Source organism: Schistosoma haematobium, chromosome 3 (assembly GCF_000699445.3).
Source record: "Schistosoma haematobium chromosome 3, whole genome shotgun sequence".
In the NCBI taxonomy this organism is placed as follows: Eukaryota; Metazoa; Platyhelminthes; class Trematoda; order Strigeidida; family Schistosomatidae; genus Schistosoma; species Schistosoma haematobium.
The window spans coordinates 28,007,876-28,032,196 of NC_067198.1; the positions used below are offsets into that span (position 1 = coordinate 28,007,876).

Genomic DNA, 24,321 nt, shown 5'->3' on the forward strand with positions numbered 1-24,321 from the left:
CACTACTGAGTCATTTCACCTTAGAGTAATATGAAATTTTATATTCTACTGCCGAAGAAATTTATTTATTTATAAACAGATTCATCTCAACTGAAGAACGACTAGAAATAAATGAATATAAGGCAAATCGCTCCTAGTTTAAAGCCTCTCAACAGTGGACGAACGATGTAGGATTGAACCCATATATTCAATACGCACGAAGTGGTTAATTGCTATTCAACTGATCGTTAAACATTTTGAATTCAATTATTATTTTTAACTTTAGTGAATCTGCAAAATGGAGTTAGTAGTACACATCATTATTGTTGAAATTTTGTTCTTAAACTTGATGTAGTTAACTGAACAAATTAAGTCTTTCTATTGAAAATTTAGAAACTCTATCCGAAATAGGTTTACTGGTGACCATAGAATTTTTTTTATTATTAAACTATGTTTTCGTGGATATTTATTATAAGTTGGTGTCTAAAAGTAAAGATCGACCGATGAGTGATTTCAGCTTATTGATCTAGTTCATATGTACTTTACTTGAATACTTATTTTAGTAAGTTATAGAGCAGTGATAGAAAATGAATATGAGGATAACCATTTTCGAATATTTTCATGTCTATTAATCCCGGTTTTTAATTGTACGCTCAGCCTAATAAAATGTCAAGTTTCTCAGTATCCATGATTTTGTAGCCTATCTTCTTTTTTACGTTCAATTTGTGTTCAATATCTAGCATTTTTCGATTCATTCGGTGAATACTATATATAAGGGCGTGATTTTCACCGGGGATTTCATTGCAGTTATCTAAAGCTCTTTACATGTGTCTTCTATGAACACGACACTATAACACACCCCAACTTGCCGAACGAAAAAATAAGCATGGTGAAAGTTAGTTTGTAATCAAATCCCCAGTGGAAATCACGGCCTTATATGCAGTATTCGCCAAATGAATCGAAAAATGCTAGATACTGGACACAAATTGATCTTAGAGAAGAAGATGCGCTACGAACTTATGGACATTTTAAAACTCGACTTTTTATTACACAAAGTAAACAATTGAAAATTAGCATAGACATGGATGATTAGTTTAAACATATACACAGAGGAAATTTCTCATAAGTATTTTATCCGCTAAACTATTTAAGAAATACGTTTTGTGTATTTACCAATATCGGATATGCATATCATTATCAGTAACGTTATGGATTATGAGATTCCTGATGTTCAGAACCGAAGTTTATTCAGTTTTAATGTTAACATCAACGCCAGGATGCAGAGATATCCAACTTATGTGTCCCAAACAGAATGAAACTTACATCTTGGATGTCACTGCTAGCCATAATAAATCTGTCCTATAAAACGATGTCAGTTAACTGTCCGATATTTTATTTGTATTTCGAGCTGTGTATTTGTTGATGGGATATTGACTTAAGTATTACTCATTTAATGAGACGATAGTTTTTATCTCAGCTTGACGAGCAATGAGTGAATATGTAATGAGTTTAGAATGTGAATAAAAGCCTCAATATTTCATATTGTTCGAGTTAGTTGGCTTAAGCCTCCTGACTCTAAGTAAAAGGAATCACCAACATATCTTGAATAACTATTATAAAGTAAACTACCCCCTAAAATTAACTCGAGTTTTCGATTAAAAGTCTTCCAGACAGGACGATCTGATAATTAGTTCTTCTTTCTAAATCTTGACCATTTGTTAAAAGAACACCAAATACAGAACATAACATTTTACTAATATATCTAAACAATTTATTATTGCTGAATAATTTGATTCCCTTTTATTAACACTTATCATTGTGTAATTATAGTATGAAATTAGACCAGTAGGAGAATAAACCGATTTAATATTAGAATTTTGTGCGGAATCCACATGAGGTAATCATTTAGAAATTTATTCGTAGTGTGATTGGTCAACTAAATTTTATAACCTTATGTATTTTAACCTTATTGGCTTATGACCTTTGACCTTACCACATAATATTTGCCATACAAAATTTGAAGATTCAGCCAATAAGAGATCAACTCATGAATTCAAGTGTTAAGAGAATTCAATTACAGTCTTCATCATTTGAAATTAGTTAGTCAGCCTTCTGGTTAGGCTTCGACTGTATATAGAAACAAAGTAATCCGATTTTGGATTATAGAAAATTTCAATATAATACAGATTGTTGGTCAAATAAAAATAACTAATACTTCTTTTCTGGGATTATTTATATAAGATAATATCAGAAGGGTTTTGTGGATATTATAGTAATTTTAATAGTTAAGATGATGAGTCAATTGAAGCTAGATCATGGAAAGCCTGAAAGCACTGGACGGCCGTTTCGTCCTACTGTGGGACACCTCAGCGCGCGAGAGTTATAGGTCCTGGGTCCTAATCTTGTGAGGCTGGATCGTGGGTACGCACTATAGAAGAGTCCCGCAGTAGGACGAAACAACCGTCCAGTGCTTCCAGATTTTCCATGGTGATTTAGCTTCAATTGACTCATGATCTCAACTATTAAAATTATATCAGATAATCCCCAGTGTTTAAGGTTAGGAGCAAATTACTGAGAAATAAGTTATAGATAACAACTTCTAAAGGAATATACAGTCAATTTTTTTCATGATGATATTATACCAGGAGCTTTATCTATGAAGTAATGACCAGATAACAGTATGTAGATTTGAAAAGGAAATTGATCTCACCTTAAATATTGGACAGTCATCAAAATGTATGGTGCACAAAATGACATATATATCGTACTAGTAATTTTATTTCATAGAACAATTGTCCATCTTTATTGTGCGTAGTAAATTATATGTATGAATGATTATTGTATATTTTATTTTTGACCTAGTTTATATTTGTTCATAATAGACCAATTCATTATTTTATATATCTATATACTACCATTCTAGTTCGTTGTATTTCAGATGTGTAGACATTTGGACTTGACCTGAGTTCAAATGTCGCATTTTTTGTTTGACTTATCGTTCACACATAACTGTATATTTTGGATCAAATAACTAATTTTTTTACGAGCTGATACTTATTAAGTTAACATTGACAGATTGTATAGCGTTCACCTTATTCAGGGGATATTCCGCAGTATGTATACTTGAATCATTCTATGAATTACTGAATCCTTGATATCTTCGACTACAAGTCTAACTATTTTATCAGAATCTATGGATTATTGATTACCCATCCAAATCTATCTATGATTTAGCATAACGGTAGTTGTAGTTTTTAAAATCTTGATTTAGTTTATTCTGTATTTTCAGAATGAGGATTCATGGAGATTGTAGTAATTTTAACGGTCGGATTCACGAGTCCATCTAAGCTGGACCACCATGGAAAACATGGAACCAATGGATAGCCGTTTCGTCCTAGTATGGGACTCCTCAGACGTGCGCATCCACGATCACACACGGGACTCAGAGCCAGGACCTTCGGTATCACGGGCGAACGCTTAATCTCTAGACCACTGAGCCGGCATACTGTCTAACTTCGATCCATGATTTTGCGCATTACCTCAAGATGGATTTCCTGGAGTTCTAGTGAGAAGCTGTGACCAGTGGAGTCCAATCTGTGTCGGCTGTAAGATAGTTATCCACCTCAGAAAGTGGATGAACAGTTTCGCAAGACCATGGACCTATTGAAGCTAGACATTAACACCGCTAATATTTAAAAAAAAAATCTTCAAAAAGGTTTCGTCAGTGGATAGTGGGATCAATAAAAGGCAAACGATTCGACCTGATGAACAGCTTTTAGTAACCGTATAAACTAAAAAGCAAAAAAGACAAATAAAAGTAACACAACGAAAGATCCACCGAAATAGTATTATGACTCTTTAGTAAGGTTAGAAAAAACAGCCTCAGGCATTGTAGCGAACGTGTAACTCAGACCACTGAGATGTGATTCAATAATCCATATTTTGAACTTCAGCCAGTTTATGGTGATCATTTAGCATTATTGTTGGATGATTGCTTCACACTTAATGTGATTGAACTCCATCATTTATGATTTTTTAATAATTGATTTTTGACAAACGTCACTTCAAAATGAGTCAGTCTACACAAAACGTCCAGCTAAGCAAAGAAAACTATGCAACTCAAAAAAGTATTACTATAACTTAGAATAATAATTAGAACAACAATAACGAGGAAGAGGTAAATATAATGAAAAGCAGTAGAGGAGTAACAAAAGAGAGGAATATCAAGTAAAAATTAATATTATAGGTATTGATGATGTAGAACACAATGGCAAGCGGTCACGTCTATGCTGTTGAAATATCCATGATACTTTGTTTCCAGTAGTATATCTACGATTACTCAACATTAACAGAAAGTGTTGTGGATGCAGAGGAATAGACCAATAATTATCATGTTAAGTCCAATGGTGCCCTTGGACTTTAGATGGACATTTCCTATTGGTCGATATCTGTTCACTTGTTGAATATTGTACAAAATGTTGTTTTCTATTTTTGTGGTACGATGTGGTATGCTTGATTGGTATATAAACAAAGTATGTTTGGAATATAATGATTCATATCTCCGAGGCTGTGGCTTGTGTTCTGGACTCAACTGGCTGGGCTAGACAGGGAAGTGGGACCAATCGAGACTCTAGGCCGTCCGTTCGTGTTTACGTGTCACTGTAGTCGATCGATAAATACGCTGTTCTCTAATCTCTTCAGTCAAGGACACAACAATTAGCACAGGGTAAAAAACGACCCAAACTTAAAGCCATAAAAGAAAGCTTGAGACTTCAGCTAGCTAGTTAATAAAAGTTAATGCTATTTCTGTGTAGTTACTGAGTCAATAAACAGCATGTTCTAACCTTATAACAGTCATCACTGTGATCCATATACATAAGACGTATAGTGGTTTAGTATTTGGGCGACTTTGACGGAATGATGACAACGAAATATAAATCCTTAATTACTACGTATATATATATATATATATATATATATATATATATATATATATGCAGCCTCCTAATGTAGTAAGTCAGACGGAAAACTGTCTTCGATAACAGTTGAGCATGAGAAGACCAAGAGAGATCAGAAGAAAAGGTAACGCCAAGATAACTGACCTTCGACAATTTGTTTATCAAAGAGTCTACAATGGCATAAGCACTATTGGATCCCAAAATGGTGTCTAGGTATAGTTCATGTCTCATGCTAAAGTTAACAGCTTGATATTTAGTATGAGACCACTAAAAACAGACAAACATTTAATACGAAACAAAAACTTATTCATTTCTATGGGATGTAAAGAGGTAGAAATCGGCAAACATACAGTGAGATCATCTTCATATTTCACAAAAGTGTTTTCTCTGGTAGATGACAGCTCACGTAGAAAACAAAGAGTAAAGAAGAGGTGAAAGAACGGTTCCATGGGTTTTGAATTTAGGTGTACCAGTTAACCTATACGTCCACCACACACTATCGTTGTATTAACTCACCAAATATTTCTGAAGTATTGCTACCATGTCTTGTCTACCCTGTGTATTACAGAAACAGAATATATATCACAATAACTTAAAATCGTTAATTATTGTTCATAAGTTTAGTAAGCGTACAACAGCTAATCTATTCATAAAGGAAATTGGATTGATATGTATAAATTATTCGTATAATATGTTGACTTTCAGTAGACGTTAATTTAGTCACGAAATTTAAACCACCACAATGATCATGGATACAGTGTATCCAACAAAATAGAAGTGAATGAGATACAGGTTTAACCAAATTAATCAGTAGTAATATCTTTGGCGGTCCACTGTTTCTGCCATATAATTTGTATATACTTTCGTTTCTCAAGGCATTTACTTGCTAAATTCTTTGTATCATACTTCCTGACCTGCATAATAACAGTAATAATGACACATTATCATATCAACCTCGGTGAATTGTTGGAATAACAAGTTAGCTGACCATTTTATTCATGTTAGTTTCTTCCCTGTTGTATATCATAATACTCGGCTACTTTTATTATTTGTATCATTCCCAGATTTTATTAACTGGATATTTGACAGCAACTGTTAAGCAAAAACTATTAGAAAATTCAGCCCTCCTGTAGATAAGTTTTTGTTATATGTGTATAGTGAAAACTTATTTATAAGAATCTGAAAGACAGAAGTACAATAGCAAAACTGAAATCAGTAACTGAGTGACTAAATTTAACCGAATTACTTTTAAGACTAAAATCAATCAATAATAACTATCAATTGATTAAAAAGGAATTCAAGACAATTTAACAGTTGAAAGTAGGAACAGATAGATTTAAGTCTTAAATATATTGCACAACCCCTGACCTGACGGAGATCCATTGTCTCAATGCATGCGTATGCGTAAAGTTTGTCATGGCTATTTACGGTGTGAATACAACGCTAGCGAGTTAAATAAAATGGGATAGCTGAAGTACGTTGGGTAGTTCTGTGATCTGTTAGAAACATACACGAGAGTTGATCGGTGTGGAATAAAAATACGACGACTATGTTTAGTTAAACTCCTTTAAATCTGTCGTTAGATATAATGCGTAAATGTTATAGAGTCAGCTCACACTTAGACATATATTTATATTTTAACTCATATATCCAAGTTGAATTATGGTATAAACATATCACTATCAATGCGTAGTTGATTACGGATTATGATCTCCCATATATATTTAAAGACGAGATTTTCTTCGACAAAAGGTTTTCTTTGGGTCCTTAACCTTTAGATTACATTTTGCAAAACAGCATTCTTACTATTCTCTTATGCTTGAATGGATTTAGCTATTTCGAGTACTCCGGGGTTATTTTTACGTTCAAGGATTTTATTATCTTTCTAGACAACATCATTACGACGAACTTCAGACAGATGTGAGCTTAATAAGATTTTCTACAAGCTGTTTTTCATTCATAGAGGAGTTCCACTAGCTTACTCCTATTTTGAAGAACTCAGATCCACCTAAATCATCTTCATGAGCTAGAAATCTCCACCCTCCTCTAGTTGAACATAATGAAGAAATCATAGGGTTCCCTATCAAAAGATTTTTCATAAAAATATATGCTACTTACAAGTAGTAATAGAATATGCGTATAGAATTTCTATCTGTGAAGTGATTGCTAGTTGTATTAGTGAAACCAGGTTCACTGAGATAGACTACTGAGTGTTCATTGTCTTTCTAGACGTTAGAATTGACTCCTTGAATATAGCAGAACTATCAAGTTACTTCTTTCTTAAGGCTTAATAGGAGTTGGTTACTATAATTTAATCGTATATTTAAAAAAACTGTCATTTCCAGTTGACCTCTATATGGTTGAATGAAATTATTCATATGAATTTATAGATCTGATTAATGTCAGTTTACTTGCTGATTTACAGTTGAATCGAATGTAATTCTCATGGAAATTCTTTGGAATCCTTAAAATTCCCTTGATCTAGAATCTTTAAATTTTCCAAGTGGAACCCATGCTAATAGTTGTCTACGTTGGACAAGGTGAGAACAAAGGAATATGAAACACAAAGAGTTACACTTGGGTGACAAGATAAATTGCAAAGTTCTGACGATTATTCATTGAATAATTGTTTTAAAGCATTTCATACGATCCTAAATGTAAGCACTCATTTAATTTATTAAGTGTTGTTATATCGTTTTTTGTCCATAAATTACAGCCAAGTAACTTATAATATATTAATGAGATTTGTGATAAAAATTATTCTATTGATGATCCAATAGAGATTTATCATTTTCCATGCTTTTCTGTTTTGTATTTTGAGTATATGTAATGACAGTTGTTAGTCTAAATGATAAAGATACGTCTGACCAATCACATGGCTTTCTAATATTCTGGTTGAAGGTTTGGTAATATGAGACCTTGCATGGTCTATCAATCACATGACAAATGTAGAAAATCAATTATTGAAAATGTTGTTCTTATGGATAAGAGCACAACAGCAAAAATCTTATAGTTTGATTTGTAATAATTCTAATATTATCGCTGATGAACTCGAAGTTAAATGACTTTTGAAGTGTAAGTTGTAAAACAAAAGAAATATCATTTTAACTATAATGCCAATTAATTATAATCCCGCGGAATAATTTTTGATGGTAAAATGAATATCACGCGGTTATGATAATTATTGAGTTCGTCAAGTAAGTTATTTAATGTAGTAAACTACTTCGGTAATGGAATTTTATGAGAACGTGGACAGAAAGAGGGGTGAAGTCGTAATGAAGTTAGGAGTAAAATGCAAAATTCAATACTCCATAAACATTTAAGGAAGAAAGTTAGTAAGACAGTCTTTTTATGTACGAATAGTAATTGAATAGTGTTTGTGGATAACTCTGGTATCAGCTATGGAAGGAAGTTACCTACCTATGATTTCTAAAGAATCTTAATTTACCAAATAACCAACAGAACTTTTTTCGTTTCTCAATTGATACTTTCATCTACTAACATCTTTTACTATAATGTTCCACACAGCTTTAATGAAGAAGTTCACAGTGCAATTAAATGAACCAACTAGACAATATATTTAAGGTTGAGGTAAAATTTCAAATCTCATATAATTAAATAATTTATACAATACAGTTGTTGTGGTAACAATATTCTGTGACATTGAGGCTTTTGTCAGCCAAAACTCTAGTTCAGAAAATAATACAATCTGAATATTAGCATTCTGAAATGTAAATATTTCCTACAATTAAAAAAATCACTTTCTTTGTGCGAAAACCGAAACCCCTATATATATAAACATTATCCCAGTTTCGGTTTGCGCATACGGAAAGTGATTCTTTAGAGATTACGGGAAATATTCACATTCATCGGAGCTCTTGTTCCGTATATAAGAACGCTATTTATTATACTAGTAATAAAAACTCGACTGACAGGAAATGGTCAATTGTGAATACTAGAGACTCTCATATGGAGTATCTGTCACCTAAAAACTCCAAATGTACTCTAATGACAAATATTGATTATTACGAAACCTATATCTTAGGTTTCCTGCTAACTTTCTCCCAATACCCAACATCGGAGAATAATAATCCCTAATATCTATTATTAAGTTATTCTTCAATCAAGTTAAATAAAAATGTAAGCATTTCTCCAAGCGTAATCAGTAAAATAATGTTTGGTACCTACAAAGCGAATCAAGTGCCAAAATCATTGTAGATATCAACCTTTATCCAAATCATTCTATTTGATGCAAAAATGGAAGCAGTTATGCTGGCATTTATCATTAACTTAAAATCTAAATTATATGGGTTGAAATATACATTAATAGTAGGTGAACACTGTACTGTCGTGTAGTATGGATAGTGTTGTTTGAATTCTCACCATTATGACAGCAATATATTTTTTCTAGAAATTAATTGTAACTAAAACAATTTAAGTAGAGTATTATATATGCCATTGCATACGTTGTTAAGCCCATATAAAGATTTGATTTATAAAGTCAAGTATGTTTTTTTCAGTCATATATATTACGACAGCTTAACTGGTCTAGTAAAAATCTCAGATAACTGAAGCAACTGAAATGTATTCTGCTCAACATTCTGATTTTTAGATTGCAATCAAAAGAAATATTTTTAAAAGATAAAATTATCAAATAACTGACTGCTTATTTGAGTATTTATGAGAAAATTAAAGTTGTTGAAGAACAGACGAATTGTGGCTAACAATGAAATCCAGTGAGCGCTTTTTGTTTTATTTAGGACTCGTCTAATCTATAAAACTTTTGACAAAATGTCTATATCGTGACAGTCATCACAGGATGGACATATGCCAATGAAAACTGATTGAAATTCAGCTCTCTGTATCAACAACGGTAAATTAAGCTTACTGTTTAAATACAAAATACTAATCAAAGTTGTATAAATATAAACTAATTGTCAGTCTGACAAACGAATAATCACAGAATACAATTTTTACGAGAAATATCAGTTTCCTGATAACTAGCAAATAAATTTAAAAGTGTTAATTAATATGTTACTTATTTTCAGAGTTTCCTGTCAACTTTCTTCAAATACCTGAAATCAATATTAAAGTAATAAAACAATCACTGATAGTTCACTTCTACCCGTTGTAATGAATGTAATCACAGTTCAAATATCTTTCGATCCCGTTTCAATAAAAACAAGGGTAATTTTAATCACAAAAACAAAAATAGTTTATTCATATAAGTCAATATAAATATATTGAACTTAGTCAATGGATTCCATGAATAGTTCAATGTATTAATTAGATGTGATCCACAGTTAGAGGCTTAACACGATGTAAATTGTAGGTATACTAGTGTTACAACTGAATCTTTTTATTCTTCTACTCAGATTTATTTGTTCATTATCATGTTAGTAAAAGTGACTAACTAAAATTGATGTACACTTGAACTAGTCCCCGTTGCAACTAACACGTAGTAACAGTTTATGTCAAGTGAATACGATAAAAGAGCTTCTTGACTTTTGAAATAACGTAAATTGGTCACATTACACTATTACATTCAAAATAAGAAAACATTTAAATAAAGAATTAGTCTTATGTTTCACCCAAAAATAAACCCATCTAGAAAATTTAATAACTACTAGTGTAAAGGATTTGAGTAGATTTTTATTTTTTATAGTTTACGTCCCGAAATAACCTTAGAAAACAATTAGGAACCAAGAAGCGTTGAACATTTGTTTCGTTTTACTATGAAACTCCTAAACAGTTTCAATACACAACTCCACTGGAAATTTACCAGAACATTTAGGTATCACAGTGAACGCTTAGTCTTTAGACCTCTGACCCAGTGCCCAGTAGTTTACTTATCTGATTAATTGGTTGTAATTACTGGTGAATTTCTAAAAATTAATTTTTAATCAGTTTTCTCTTAAAAAGTAACTCGATTGGTTTCGTCCATTCTTGACGACTGGCAGAGTTGTAATAAGTGATGTATAAATTTGTGCAACCACATAAAGAAGGTGATTCGAATTTGCTTTTACCGAACCCACTTGGGGTTAGTTATGATTAATAGCAGTGAAGGATTCCTTTGTAACATTTATTTCCATCTCTCATTATGCATTTATTAACTGAGAAGTAACCATTATTATTATTATTATTATTATTATTATTATTATTATTATTATTATTATTATTATTATTATTATTAGGTAATCATCGATATTATCCGTTTATCATAAACGAATTTTGGACATTTACAAATTAATAAGGTTGAATAAATTAAAACTACTGAACCAGTAGTAAGACAAACAATTATCTCTGATCTTACCTCTTTCTTAACAAGAGTAAACTAACTCTAGCATCCAAAAATATTTCAACTAATCTATTGTTTGGCAAAATAATTATGCATAGTTGTACGGCTCATGTTAAGTACACAGTGTCCTACCTTCAGTAACTAGTAAGATCTCTTTTCTCTAAAATCTTCCTTTGTTGATACTATCAGTTAAAGTGAGGAAAATGATCGATTTGCGCATTCATCTGAGCATTTGTACAATTTAGATTGAGGAAGAATTGAAACTGATACTTATATTTTTTTTAACTTGGGTATGACTAATGTATAGTGACAAACTTTAGTAACTCTCAAAACGACCCTGGGAAAGGTACGTCCATTTGCCTAGTCATAGAGTCGACAATGAAAATAATTGGTTCTTAATAGGATAGCTAAGAACAGTGAAATTAAAATCTATATATTTTCACACGGCTAATGAATTTCTTAAGGTTAATTAGTTTTTATAATCTGGAATAAAAAAATCGTCGATTTTAATGTTTTATCAATCTCTATGATTCTCCATCTTCCGTCAAGGGATAGTGTTATCCATACCAAGATTTCAAAGCAAACTTCTCTACAACATGGACACTATTGTACCACTAATGGTAGTTGCATCAACTACTGGGGATTGCATAAACTAATACATGACCATAAGCAGTATTTGTTTAAAAGTCTCTATGGGACGAATAAAAAGGGAATCAGTCGCTCTACGACTCTGTCTCAAACACAAATGGTGCCCAAATACAACTTTGTTGAGTCTATCTTAACGTTCTGTCAGCCTTATTTTCTCAAGACAACAATTGCTCTCCGAAGCACCGTCTTCCAGATAGGAAGGCTAACAATAGTTACCTATCTGGAAACCTTAGTTTCGTTACGTTCAATCTCATATGACTGGCTAAAACGTTAGAATTCTATCATAGTACTCTAAACAAACTCATTCACTTCGTCATTGTAGCGTCAAATCATAGTAACATTGTGAATCTCATGGCGATACATACTTTTCGCTTTGACTTCTTACCATAGCTATAGAATCACGAGTTTCAGTAGGTTCTCTAGCTAAATTTATTCTTTCTACTATTTTAATATTTGATTAAGTAGTGTGAATGCCTATAAAATAACATTTTCTTTTTATCCGGACCACCTCTGTGTCTATATTTTTAGTAACAGCAAAACACTTTGTGAAATCCTACTTCGTGTTATAGCAACGCAAAATAATTGATTGAAATCAATGTTTTACGTGTAATACATAGGCGTAATACAACAAGTGAATATTATTATGAGATAGGTCACATTTTGCCATATTATGTCAATCGACAAGATGTGACTATTTTTAAAGTAGGAGAATACACGCGCTTTGTTTCTGAATACCATAATAGCTTTATTTGATATAATCTGGAATATTTAGCTTGACTCTTATAGAACGTATAATTCGTCAATCTACCTACTGATTGAATTATTACTTGGTCCCTTCCTGGTTTGAATTGTGTGCTGTTGAGATGGTTTGGCAGTCCTCTTTAGTTTTATTATCAATAGGAAATACACTATCGCACTGGTTTTTGTAATTGATTCTTGGTTTTTCATTGGAAAATAGCGAATCAGTAGTGCCTGGGTTGTTGAACATTGTGAAGTATTCTCGGAAGGCGGTATTTCATAGTCAGATAGAGTATATTGGCTCCGAAATACTACCAATGACACGAATTAAGTTGGTGTAACTGAAATTAAACCAAACCATTAGTCGGTTACTTGATCACAACTTCTCTGATCATATAACTGATTATTTTACTGAGTAATTGGATCAAAACTGTGTTAACTACAGGGTAGAATAGGTAGTAATAATAATATCTTGGCATCCCATTTGAAGTCCTTGTTGGGCTTAATGAAATATAAGTGCGAGATTCTGTAAAATGCTGTTTACTTAATTACGTTTACCATAAGAATGCTCCAGAGTTTGAGTGAGACTTATCCATAGGTAGGCATGTACACGACGGTAGGAATAACAGAACTACCTGTATCACAAAAATTACTATTTTATTGATCTTCATATATATATATATACGATGGAATTAGACATGTAACTGAGCAAATCAGTTGCTCTCTTTGTTAGTTATGACTACTATTCTCATGATATTAGATGATTTTCCACGATAAATTATGGAATAAACAGTATGACGATCGTTTGCATTCTAAAAAAATTTAGTCATGGATTAAACAATGGTCAGAAAACTAAGTTATAACTATTCGAATCTAATTGTTAATTAATGTTAAGCAATCTTACTCATAAATGAGTATATTGAGATATTATTTCTGATCTAGCGTTTGAGTGATATAAATCTTTACCTACTGTCATTGCTTTTGTTCTCGAGTTGAGTTATAGTTCATCTGTGTGTGGTATGTTAAGGGAGAAGTATTGGTTCGCTGTTAATCCGATAAAAACTTGATAGTGCATACAGTTGGTACTTAGTAACGGTATCAGAAAAAAGGAGCCAATCCCTTCACCTTTCGACAGTAGACCTGAGGCTTTCCTGTTATGTCTGCAAAATGTACTGTTACTAGACCTTTGTATAATTTCCATAAAATAAAGAAAATTGTCCTATTCACTAACCAGTCAAATGAAAGAACATTCAATGTCTGTAATTGTTATCTATCCTTATAGGATTATAGTACATTGATTTCTTTGCATGTAAAATAATAAATCAAGGCTCTATTGTCTGCTAAACATTGGCGGTTTCTAAACACTTCTGTTTTACTTTTTAAAAACAATAATTTAGTGGTATAACGCCAAGTATTCCCCGTTTTTAACGACACAATACGACCAGGTGCGAGATTTGTACCACTACTAGGATAAATACGTGATCAATACACAAAGTGGTTCACGTTACATCAGACACACGATTCAGGACTAGAATATAGAACCAGATTATAGACTAGACAATTCTTTATTCGATACAACTCTAAGCAGTCAACACTCAGTCAGCCGAGAGTAGAAACCAATGATTGGAAGGAATTCACAAATTAAATATTCAGTAACTTTTGCCCGTCAGGTCACACACAAAGACCAATCACATTTACTTTCACTAACCAAACATCAGTTATCCCGTGATATTTATGGAAAGATAACAACCGTTAGCTAGCTTGCATTCATCTGCTCTGGCAATATCACACCATAATTTTATTCTGAGGACCTATCTGCAACCTTCAGTCTCTTGTATATTCTATACATTCAGATCGTTTTGATGACTCATTTATAATTATATTTAGTACATCCATATAAACGGAATTTCGTGAATCTAACTAGCTACGCACATGTATAGTAACAAACAAAACTTGTTTATTCCACTAATTATTTCACGTGAACACGATTGTACGTACAGCTCTCAAAGATAAAACCAGAAAGGACATATCTTACGTAACAAACTAGTCTTTTTTATTTTGGATAAGTGAAAACAAGTATTCTATAGAAAATTTTACAGAAAATGTTTTTCGTTGAATAGTAGTGCGCATACCAGGCTTGACTGTCTACGTTGACGTACGATACACATTAGTTTCATTACAATAATGGTTAACCTGGGTGACATGGCTCAGAACCGATCACAATGGTGTCGGTGTGTACACTCTTTGTTTTCTCTTAAACCGTGAGATTAATATTGCTTTATATCCTTCTTTCTACGAACTAACTCTTCTTTCCTGATGTCATTTCTATGAGACCTTTCTCATTTATTATAAATTCCTTGTTAATTGTGGACGGTATTTTTAAGTAGTGCATACAAAAATGTCAGTTTTCGGGAAACTGGATTCCAATTCAAAAGTATCGTGCTCGCCAAGAGACCTGAGGGTCTTCGAAAATCTGTGAGATAATTGCTCATGTTTTAGTTATTACAAATTTACATGGTAATTGCAGAAAGTTACCACCGTTAAATATTTTAGACATATGTGAGTCAGAAAGTATAGGCTGGTTGACTTGAAGTTCATATCAGATATCTTTAGAAATTCAGTTTAGTACGGAGTACCATAAATTATTATCAAGTCATGGAAATCTAAGCACGTCTCATAGCTAAATTGCGTGAAGCAGTAAGGTACGCTAGAGAACGGCGAAATATTATTCAATTGCAATTTTAACTGATCGTTCAAACGAAAAAGACTCATCATAAAAAATGGAGACATTAAATTAGGACTCATGTATTAACTGTCAAACTTACGAGGATTAAGTTTCAGAGCCTGCTATGTTCGGTATACCAGAGAATATCTTGTTCGGATAGTAGATTGTAATCTCATTTTCGGTATCAATATCATTAAGTAACTTAATCTTATGATACGCTTCGCTATGCAAATTGAGACATTTTCTTTTAAAATCGTGAGCACTAAATATTATTGTTGTTACGATCTTTAATGTATTAGCTGTTTTAAGGTTGCATGTGTTAGAAAAAAGAGGCCCATCAGTGCGAACTGCTTTAAACCCTGTTGAATACTACACACTCTATACCCCTACACTAATTATACGACAAAGGCGTGAAACCAAGTGCTTCTGAGAGGATTGTTTCATCGAAGTCAAGACAACAGATAGTAATGGTAAGAAACTATGTGATATGATTTAATATCAACAGTAGTGTAGGAAAACAACACACTACTTACTAGTGAGTATGCATTGACTACAAACATTTATATAACCATGTCTTATCCCATCTTTTGTCACCTACCGGTAATACTACTCCCAAATTCTCGGCTTTCCATAGTTGAAAGGTTATGAGTTGTGGCAGTTAACCACATACGAATTAGTTAATATGTGGTTACAATTCATTTGCTAATTTTTTCTCGTATAAGCACTTGGTGGTATGTGACAACCTGGACTAGAAAGCTTTTACTCCAGGTTTCATTCTTTGTTTACATTTGTGTTTAAAGTAGATCAGTGGCCGAAAATACTATTTGTATAACAGAAATTCCTTTTGATTTAATGACAAATTTTAGTACTTATGGAGTAATAAGAGATTTGAACAAGCTGACCTGAATAACATTCCAGGCTTAGTAGAATAGAAAATATGAATATACCATGTTGGTAGGTATAAGAAAGGTTTCGTGGAATAAAATAAAAACAAACTTAGATCTGACATACATAGGCCTTACCATTTAGTATCCATAAAACTTAAATAAGTGGAACGTTTTGATGATAACAAGTTGTTCTGTTTTTACATTAGTCCACTTAGCAAAAAGAGCTGTTCCCTGAATCGTATGAACAAATTGGGACTGTGGTAGCTGGCTACATATTACTTGAAGGTTTCTATCAAGATTGTTAAAACATGGATCCATACCAACGTGTACAAATTTCACTTTCAATTCATGAGTGAATGTACAGAATAAAGTAATGTATAGTATCGGGTATTTCTAAAGAAGACGCAAAACATTTCGGGCAGGTATTATTTTATAACGCAATTGTGGAGTATAAATTTAAGTAATCCGTTTAAATTACAATTATAGTTATTAGGAAATATATGTACATCAATAAGGTTTAATATAGATTAGTTTTCTTCATGACCCGAAGAAACTCTTGTTCGTTGACTTCACCATCACCATCGCGATCAGCCTCATCAATCATTTCCTATGAGTTACATAACAGTTTTCTTGACTACTTACTTGCAACTCCTCGTCAGTAAGTTTTTCACCAAGTTCTTTTGCCACACGCTTAAGGTTTTTAAACGATATTTTCCCAGTTTCATCATCGTCAAAAAGGCGGAAAGCTTTTAGCATCTCTTCTTTTGCATCTTTGTCTTGCATTTTTACAGCCATCATTCTCAGAAAGTCCGAGAACTCAATAGAATCTAACGGATGAAATTTTTGGTTACGTGAATTATCATACCTTTGTTGTCGCAATCGAATTCTGTCAAAAGTTTTCTCACTTCTTCTTTTTTTGGTTCGAAACCAAGGGCCCGCATAGCAACTTTCAACTCTTTGATATCTATTGTTCCTGACTTATCAGTGTCAAAAAGGTCAAATGCTTCGCGGATTTCTTGTTTTTGATCTTCTGTAAGTTCATGTTTAACACCACGACCCGTGATCTCCTTCTTCTTTCCCGATGGCTGCTGAGACGGTCTTTTTGTAACTGTGGACTGTTATATTCAGGAATATATATTCAACCAACCCACCATATAAGCACAATCAAATCATTCACTGCTTTCCTAAATAATCAATATTAACACTACATAGCTAGTTTAAAGAAATACAGAAGAAATTTTCGTTAAATGTCGTAGGGTAATAAAATCACTCAGAAGCTGCAGTTTTTATCTTAACTACATCAAATACTATCGTGAAGGTAAATAAGTAACCGGTATAGCAGTGTCATGGGAAAAGCAGGAAGCTATAGCTACATTTCAACATGCAGTTACATACATATATGAAAAGAATTTAAGTAGTTGGAATCCAACGACTAATTGTACAGGAATAAGTGTAATATAACTAGTAATTTTTCGACGGTGCATGCAACAGTTACATAAGTATTCAGTCTAGTATCAGCATCCACAGGGGCTTGAATCAGTCGGCCACATGAAGTCCCTATATTATCACAAATATGACTGTGTCCATTATACTTTTAGTGCATATGGGATTGCTAAAAACGAGTTAAATAAATCAAGTAAAAAAGCTTGGTAATTATCATTGGACATTATGCATTTCCAGAACTAGTTGAAACACAGTGTATATCATTAAACTTTGTATGTGACCCAAGTAAAAATCTTTTGGAAGAGGTTTACAGGCTACTGGTGACGACTGTTCTACACGACTCAACCCGTGTGTGAATAAAGTTTAATTACCGGTTTCAGTAATTGCTGGAGTTATATAGAAATATGTTACTTCTTTACTAACCAGTCTTTACACGAAATTCAATAATCTAGCCATCCGCTCCATTTTGGTGATTAGGCTCTTTCGTTTACTTCCTGTAGTTTGAAAACTGGCTTAAGGTATTGTAGGGTCAGCAAAATGTCACTAAGCCCTAGCCAAATCATACGGCAGCTGGGTCATTGAATATCGAGCAAATCATCGATCCTCGTCAAGGTCAGGGACAACCAACGCGCATCAGTTAGTCGTATGCCATGGACTGGCCCATGCGGCAGTGGTCTTACTTTCGCTTGTATCTACCTTAACCAATACATTTCCGTGATAACGTCCTCTGTGTTGTACAGTCTCCAAAGTATCTATGGTACTTTGATACGTCAATAGGGTAATCCACGTAAGGTGCTGACCACGAGGTGTGACTTCGACGTTAGCTAGTTTGTCACACCATTCACGCCTAACTCGAGTAGGCCTCCAATCATTTTCGACATAGATCATCTACGTCGGTGATCTACACTGGTGAGAAAGACTTCGAATAACGCAACCTATCACTATAATCTTTATTATTGCATTCTATACTTATTCTCTTTCATTTTTATCATCGCCTACGTTATTCTATCACTGTGAACTTTCGTTGCTTCATGTCAGTGTTGATTAGCATTTAGACCTAAATAATAAGTTCAATCGATAGAACTAACTAATCAACTATGTTTATAATCGGCTATCCGCGCTTTTCGAACGGGAAGTTTAGTCCTAACGTGATTTGCATTTATCAAACTTTTGCTGTGTTCTTACACAACAAAAGTACCATTTCTGACCAAAAGAATCTATCCTGAGCTAAGCGTTCGGTAGATTACTTTTTTTGAGTTTCACCCGATTTAATAGTTAACTGTGGTTTTGCCTCAGCTTACTATTCGGTTTTCTTTTCACTTTTTCACGTAAAGACCAGTTCAGTTTACCTCATCCGTTTTATCCATTTTTGTCCGTTTTCAGTGTGTTTCTTAGTGTATTTTTTACGGTCTTAGGCTTTTGCTAGCATCTACAACACAGTTTACGTCAATACAGTCATGAAAAATTCATGCAAACGGTCTGGATGCCGTTTTACTGTTACATCTGGCATGCAGTGCGGCAACTGCAAAGGTTGGTTCCACGAAGCGTGCACAGATCTCACAGCAACTGCTTACAGCAGACTCAGCAAGTCGGATCATAAGTGGGAATGTGTTACGTGCAGCATGGATGCTGCAGTCTTGCTGAGTAATATCATTGTCCTACTGACAGGTCTGCAGAGCAAGTTGTCGGCAAACTTGGGAAAAGACAGTCAAAAAATGGGTAGACAAACAAGAGAGCGCATTGAAAACGAGAACAGGGATGTCGACAGGTCTACCAACGACGGAACATGCGACAGCATTAATGATGACACTCTGAAACTCAGCACCATGATTACGACGACGGTACTTGACTCCCTCAGCAAACTCGGGTCTCACAGCTCAAGGTCCTTGAACGCGACGGTGGTTCCCAAAAACTCTGTAGGTGATTGGACCCATGTCAAAAGAGCTAAAAAGGGCCAGGCGTCACAGTCTAAGTTGAACATCCCAGCTGTTGAACGGAAGTCAACTGGTGATCTGGTCGCACAGTCTACCCCCAAGATTGTCCGTCCAGTCATCGAAGAGCCAAGGATTCATGAACGTGCTTCGACCCCCAAACAACAAGGTGCTAAACCTGGATGCACCGGAAAACCTGGGACGACAATAACGGTTCGTGATGACTCTCTCATAGTCATGAACTTCAAAGACAACCCTGACCTTCCTCTCAGTTTGCAGGACAAAAATGATAGGATGCTCTGGGGAGGATTGAACAAGAAACTTGGACTTCCAAGAATAGAGCCTTTGGCAGTCACACGGCTCACTCGGGAAAGGAATCTAGGCATCAAAATCACCCGAGGCTACTTCGTGTAACACTTAAGAATGCTACCGACGTAGAGGATGTCTTACTAGCTATCCACTTACTGAAATCAGATGGGAATGTAAGAATACTGCCTGACGTACCGTATTATGAGCGCAATCTCATCCAGAACATTCCCAAAGAAACTCGCGATCAGTTTTTCCGCGGGAGGAATATAGTCGTGCAAGGTATACCGGAAAATACGGACCCTACTCAATCAAAGGCTGACATCAGGGAATGGAAATTCATCAAACAGTCCTTGAGGCTCAAAAACATACTGACTCAGCATGTGACGAGACTAGCCAAGAAGGATGGTGATTCTAGACCCCGTCTAATGAAGATAACCTTCCCATTTTCCCATATGGCGGCTGCAACTCTGGAAGCATTTCGTGCCAACAGACGTCGACTGCCACCTGGAATCCACATGCACCCGGATAGGCCATACGAAGCTAGGACCAAACACAAAGGCAAGCTAAAGCTGATCATTCCACTTGTGGATTGTCTAGACGATAAAAAACGTGTAAAGGACAGGGCCTACCACTTCGGCAAACCTCATGTAGGTGGGCTACCTGTCCATTCACTTAAGGCTCAAACAGACAAACAGGAAGAAGCTCACGCGTTCCAAATTGAAAGCATAAACTGCTTATATATGAACGCCAAGAGTCTACCAAACAAATTGGATGAACTACGTGAACTTAACAATGCTAATAAGGCCTATCTGATAGGAATATCTGAAACCTGGATATCTTCTCAGTTCTCGGATCATGAGTTAGCATTACCTGGTATGTCTTTGTTCCGCAGTGGCAGATGATCAGGATTTGGGGGCGGAGTAGCTGTTTACATACGTTCTTGCTTGGAGGTGCATCAAGTTCATAATCTCGAGTTTAACAATCTTGAGGAATCTATATGGTGCTCTGTAAGATTGTCTAGTACTTTGAGGTGTCTAGTCGGAGTCATTTACAGGAAGTCAACTGCCGACATCGAGTACGATAGTCGTATGCTGGAAGGACTATCCCGCTCTACTCGTCTCGGTTTCGGACACATCCTGATTCTAGGGGACTTTAATCTCCCTAGAGTCAACTTCGCGGAACACACGTATACTGGAGGCGACAACTCAATTGAAGCTCGGTTCTTCAACCTCATCGATGACTTGGGATTGTACGAAAATGTGAGGTCGGCAACTCGTTGGAGAAACAGTTAGACACCATCGCGCTTAGACTGTGTATTCACAAATGAAGAATTTCTAGTTGACAACCTCTCAATCCTGGCTCCCCTGTGAAAAAGCGATCATGCCGTCATAGCCTTCAGTTTTCTCAGCAAAACTAAGCTAAGATACACCACTAATAACTTGCGTTGGAATTTTAAACGGTTGAATGTGCCAGCTCTACACGACTATCTACAACAGGTGGGTTGGGATGTTCACCCTCAACTCGATGTGGACGGTCATTGGGACTTCTTACTGCACACGCTCTTACGTGCTACAAACCATTCAGTTCCTAAAACGGTTCCTAAAAGCTGCAAGCCACCTACAATAATCAAGAACCGTACCCTTCGCCTGCTTAGCCGCAAAAGGCACTGTTGGGCGGAATACAAACGAACTGACAACGACGGAGAGTACAGGCAATATAAAAATATCAGGAACATATGCACGAAGGCTATAAGAAAAGATAGACTTCAGTACCAAACAAAGCTAATGGACAAATTTGCCTCTAGTCCTAAAAAATTATTCCATTATGCAGCCTCTCTTCGTCAAGCCAAAACTGGAGTTTCCCAACTGGTAGGTATTAACGGCCCGACCAACAACGATGGCGACGCCGCTAACCTTCTGGCTGAACATTACTCCCAGAGATTTCAACCGACTGACATTAACTTTACTGATGACAATTTCATTTGCAATTCCGCAGGACTTTCCGAAGTGAACCTAAGCGCTGACTTGGTGTTCCGGAAACTGAAGCACTTAAGATTAGACACTACTCCTGGCCCGGACATGGTCCATTCCGCCATACTGGGGGAAGCAGCCTCAATCTTGACAACGCCGCTTAGCGTGATGTTCTCACACTCGCTAAGTCGAGGAAAACTACCGGAAAATTGGAGGCTGGCTCACATCACACCAGTTTTCAAAGCAGGTCAACGCAGCGAACCTTCAAGTTACCGACCGGTGGCTCTTCTCTCCATACCTTCAAAAATCATGGAGTCCCTGATATGCGATGGTATATATGACTATTTACTGTCCTTAAATTTCTTCTCACCCCAACAGCATGGTTTCAGGAAGGGTTACTCTTGTATTAACAACCTGCTGACTGCGGTGGACAGATGGACAAGCATCCTTGATCACAAGGGAAAGGTTGATATCATCTACCTAGATTTCTCAAAAGCTTTTGATAGGGTTAACCATACATGTCTTATCAATAAGCTCAAACGATCGGGTATCAGACCACCTCTAATCGATTGGCTCACTTCATACCTGAAAAATCGACATTTTAAATTCAGGGTTAATTTCACTTTATCTCAGGCTATGGAATGTCCTAGTGGGGTCCCCCAGGGCTCAACACTAGGGCCTCTTCTCTTCTTGATCAACATAAATGATCTTCCTCAACAGGTAACGTCAGACTTATTACTTTTTGCCGACGACGTGAAACTTTGGAGAGAGAGATACGCAACCAAGACGATATACAGGCACTTCAGGAGGATCTGACTCGACTTCAAAGTTGGGCAGACGATAATGGACTTACCTTTAACACGTCAAAGTGTAAAGTAGTCCATCTGAGACATGTCGCAGACTACAGTTATAACTTAGGTAACTCCTCTCTATTAGTATCCCAAGTCGAAAGAGATTTAGGAGTCTTTGTGCCCTACGATTTAAAGTCTTATGCTAACTGTGACCAAAATGCCTTCCGAGCAAACCTTGCAGTGGTAACGTTGGAGCGCATTTTTGGCCAGTTTGACGGAAGAACTTTCCACACAATCTTCAATAGTTTCATCCGTCCCCATTTAGAGTACGGAAACATAGTATTTCCTTCCTCACTCCAAAAGGATAAGGACACCCTGGGGCGTATCCAACGGCGGGCCACGAAATCATTTCGAGGACTCAAATTTGAACCTTATGAACAGCGCCTCCAATTACTTAGCCTTTATCTGTCAGAGTACAGGCGTCTTAGAGGTGACCTTCTGATGGCTTATAGTATCCTTAACACTTCTGGACATCCTCTCAAACACCTACATAAGCTTAGTTCCAACACTAACCTAAGAGGAAACACCCAGAAACTGGAGATACAACATAGCAGAACGGACTGTAGACACAACTTCTACTCCTTAAGGTTTGTCAAATGCTGGAATGCGCTGCCGGCTGAGCTAGTCCAAGCGACTTCCCAGGAGTCCTTTAACAGGCAACTTGATCTATTCTTAAGGACTAATTTCTTTTCCTCTTTTATTGTTAACATAGCTAGGTTCTTGCCTGGAGGATTTGGTGATCCCCTGCTACTAGAAACGGAAGCCTGTTAAGCGAAAACCTCTTCTGTTCCGTCCATAACCATCTGAACCATTTGAACCATTTAACAAGCATTAGCAGCATGTAAATGCTCCTGTGTAATATGTCTGTTAAAATATCAACCACTCGTGAGTATAGCCACAAGGCAACACGAACGCACATCTGTTTGTAACTTATCCACTGGTATAAGCGAGACAAGATTAACTGTCGACTATAAATTCATCATTCTGCTTAACCACTATCCACTAGACTGTTTTGCTTTCTTTTTGACCACCGCCTGCCTAATTTCCAATTGCCGAGTTCCATGGCCAAACAGAGGATACGAATGCTAGAAATTTACGGTGAGTTTGAACTATAAATTTCCTGCGATCTTAGATCTCGTTTAGACTGTTCGTCAGGTAATGCTATGTATTCGGCTTACAATAATTCTGGACTTATACAAATTCAGTCTACAACGCTGTGTTAATCGAAAAATTTAATCAACAGTACCTCGTACATAATCCAGATTCAAACTACTGCCTACTTCGTATCTTCACTACTTAGAAGCAAGAGTAACCCAGGCGAGTTTCATAATTTCATTAGATTATTTCGTGCTATATTTATGAGGCGTGATAACATTTCATAGTTGCTTTCAGGTAAAGTAGTCATATATTCTGTTACTGCCGTCAAGTTTTAGTCGAAATCATATACATTTATGACTCGTTAGTCGACATACTGTGGTAAAACATATTGCATGTACACGAGCACGCTTAGTCCATGTCCCAAGTACACACGTTGTCGTACTTAATATGTCACTTAACGCTAGGTAATAAGCTCTTTGTATCAGC

The 24,321-nt window shown here is 35.4% G+C and overlaps 1 protein-coding gene across 1 annotated transcript; it reads right to left on the bottom strand.

Annotated features, from left to right (window-relative positions):
- Window positions 1-16,122: 16,122 nt before the first annotated feature.
- CETN1 (Centrin-1) lies at window positions 16,123-17,513 on the bottom strand. The gene is made up of 4 exons (XM_051213499.1): window positions 17,385-17,513; window positions 17,099-17,348; window positions 16,876-17,060; window positions 16,123-16,840 (listed from the first exon to the last, which is right to left on the bottom strand). Exons 1-4 carry the CDS (start codon window positions 17,385-17,387, stop codon window positions 16,751-16,753), a joined length of 528 nt encoding a protein of 175 aa, XP_051069485.1. The 5' UTR covers window positions 17,388-17,513; the 3' UTR covers window positions 16,123-16,750.
- Window positions 17,514-24,321: the final 6,808 nt, after the last annotated feature.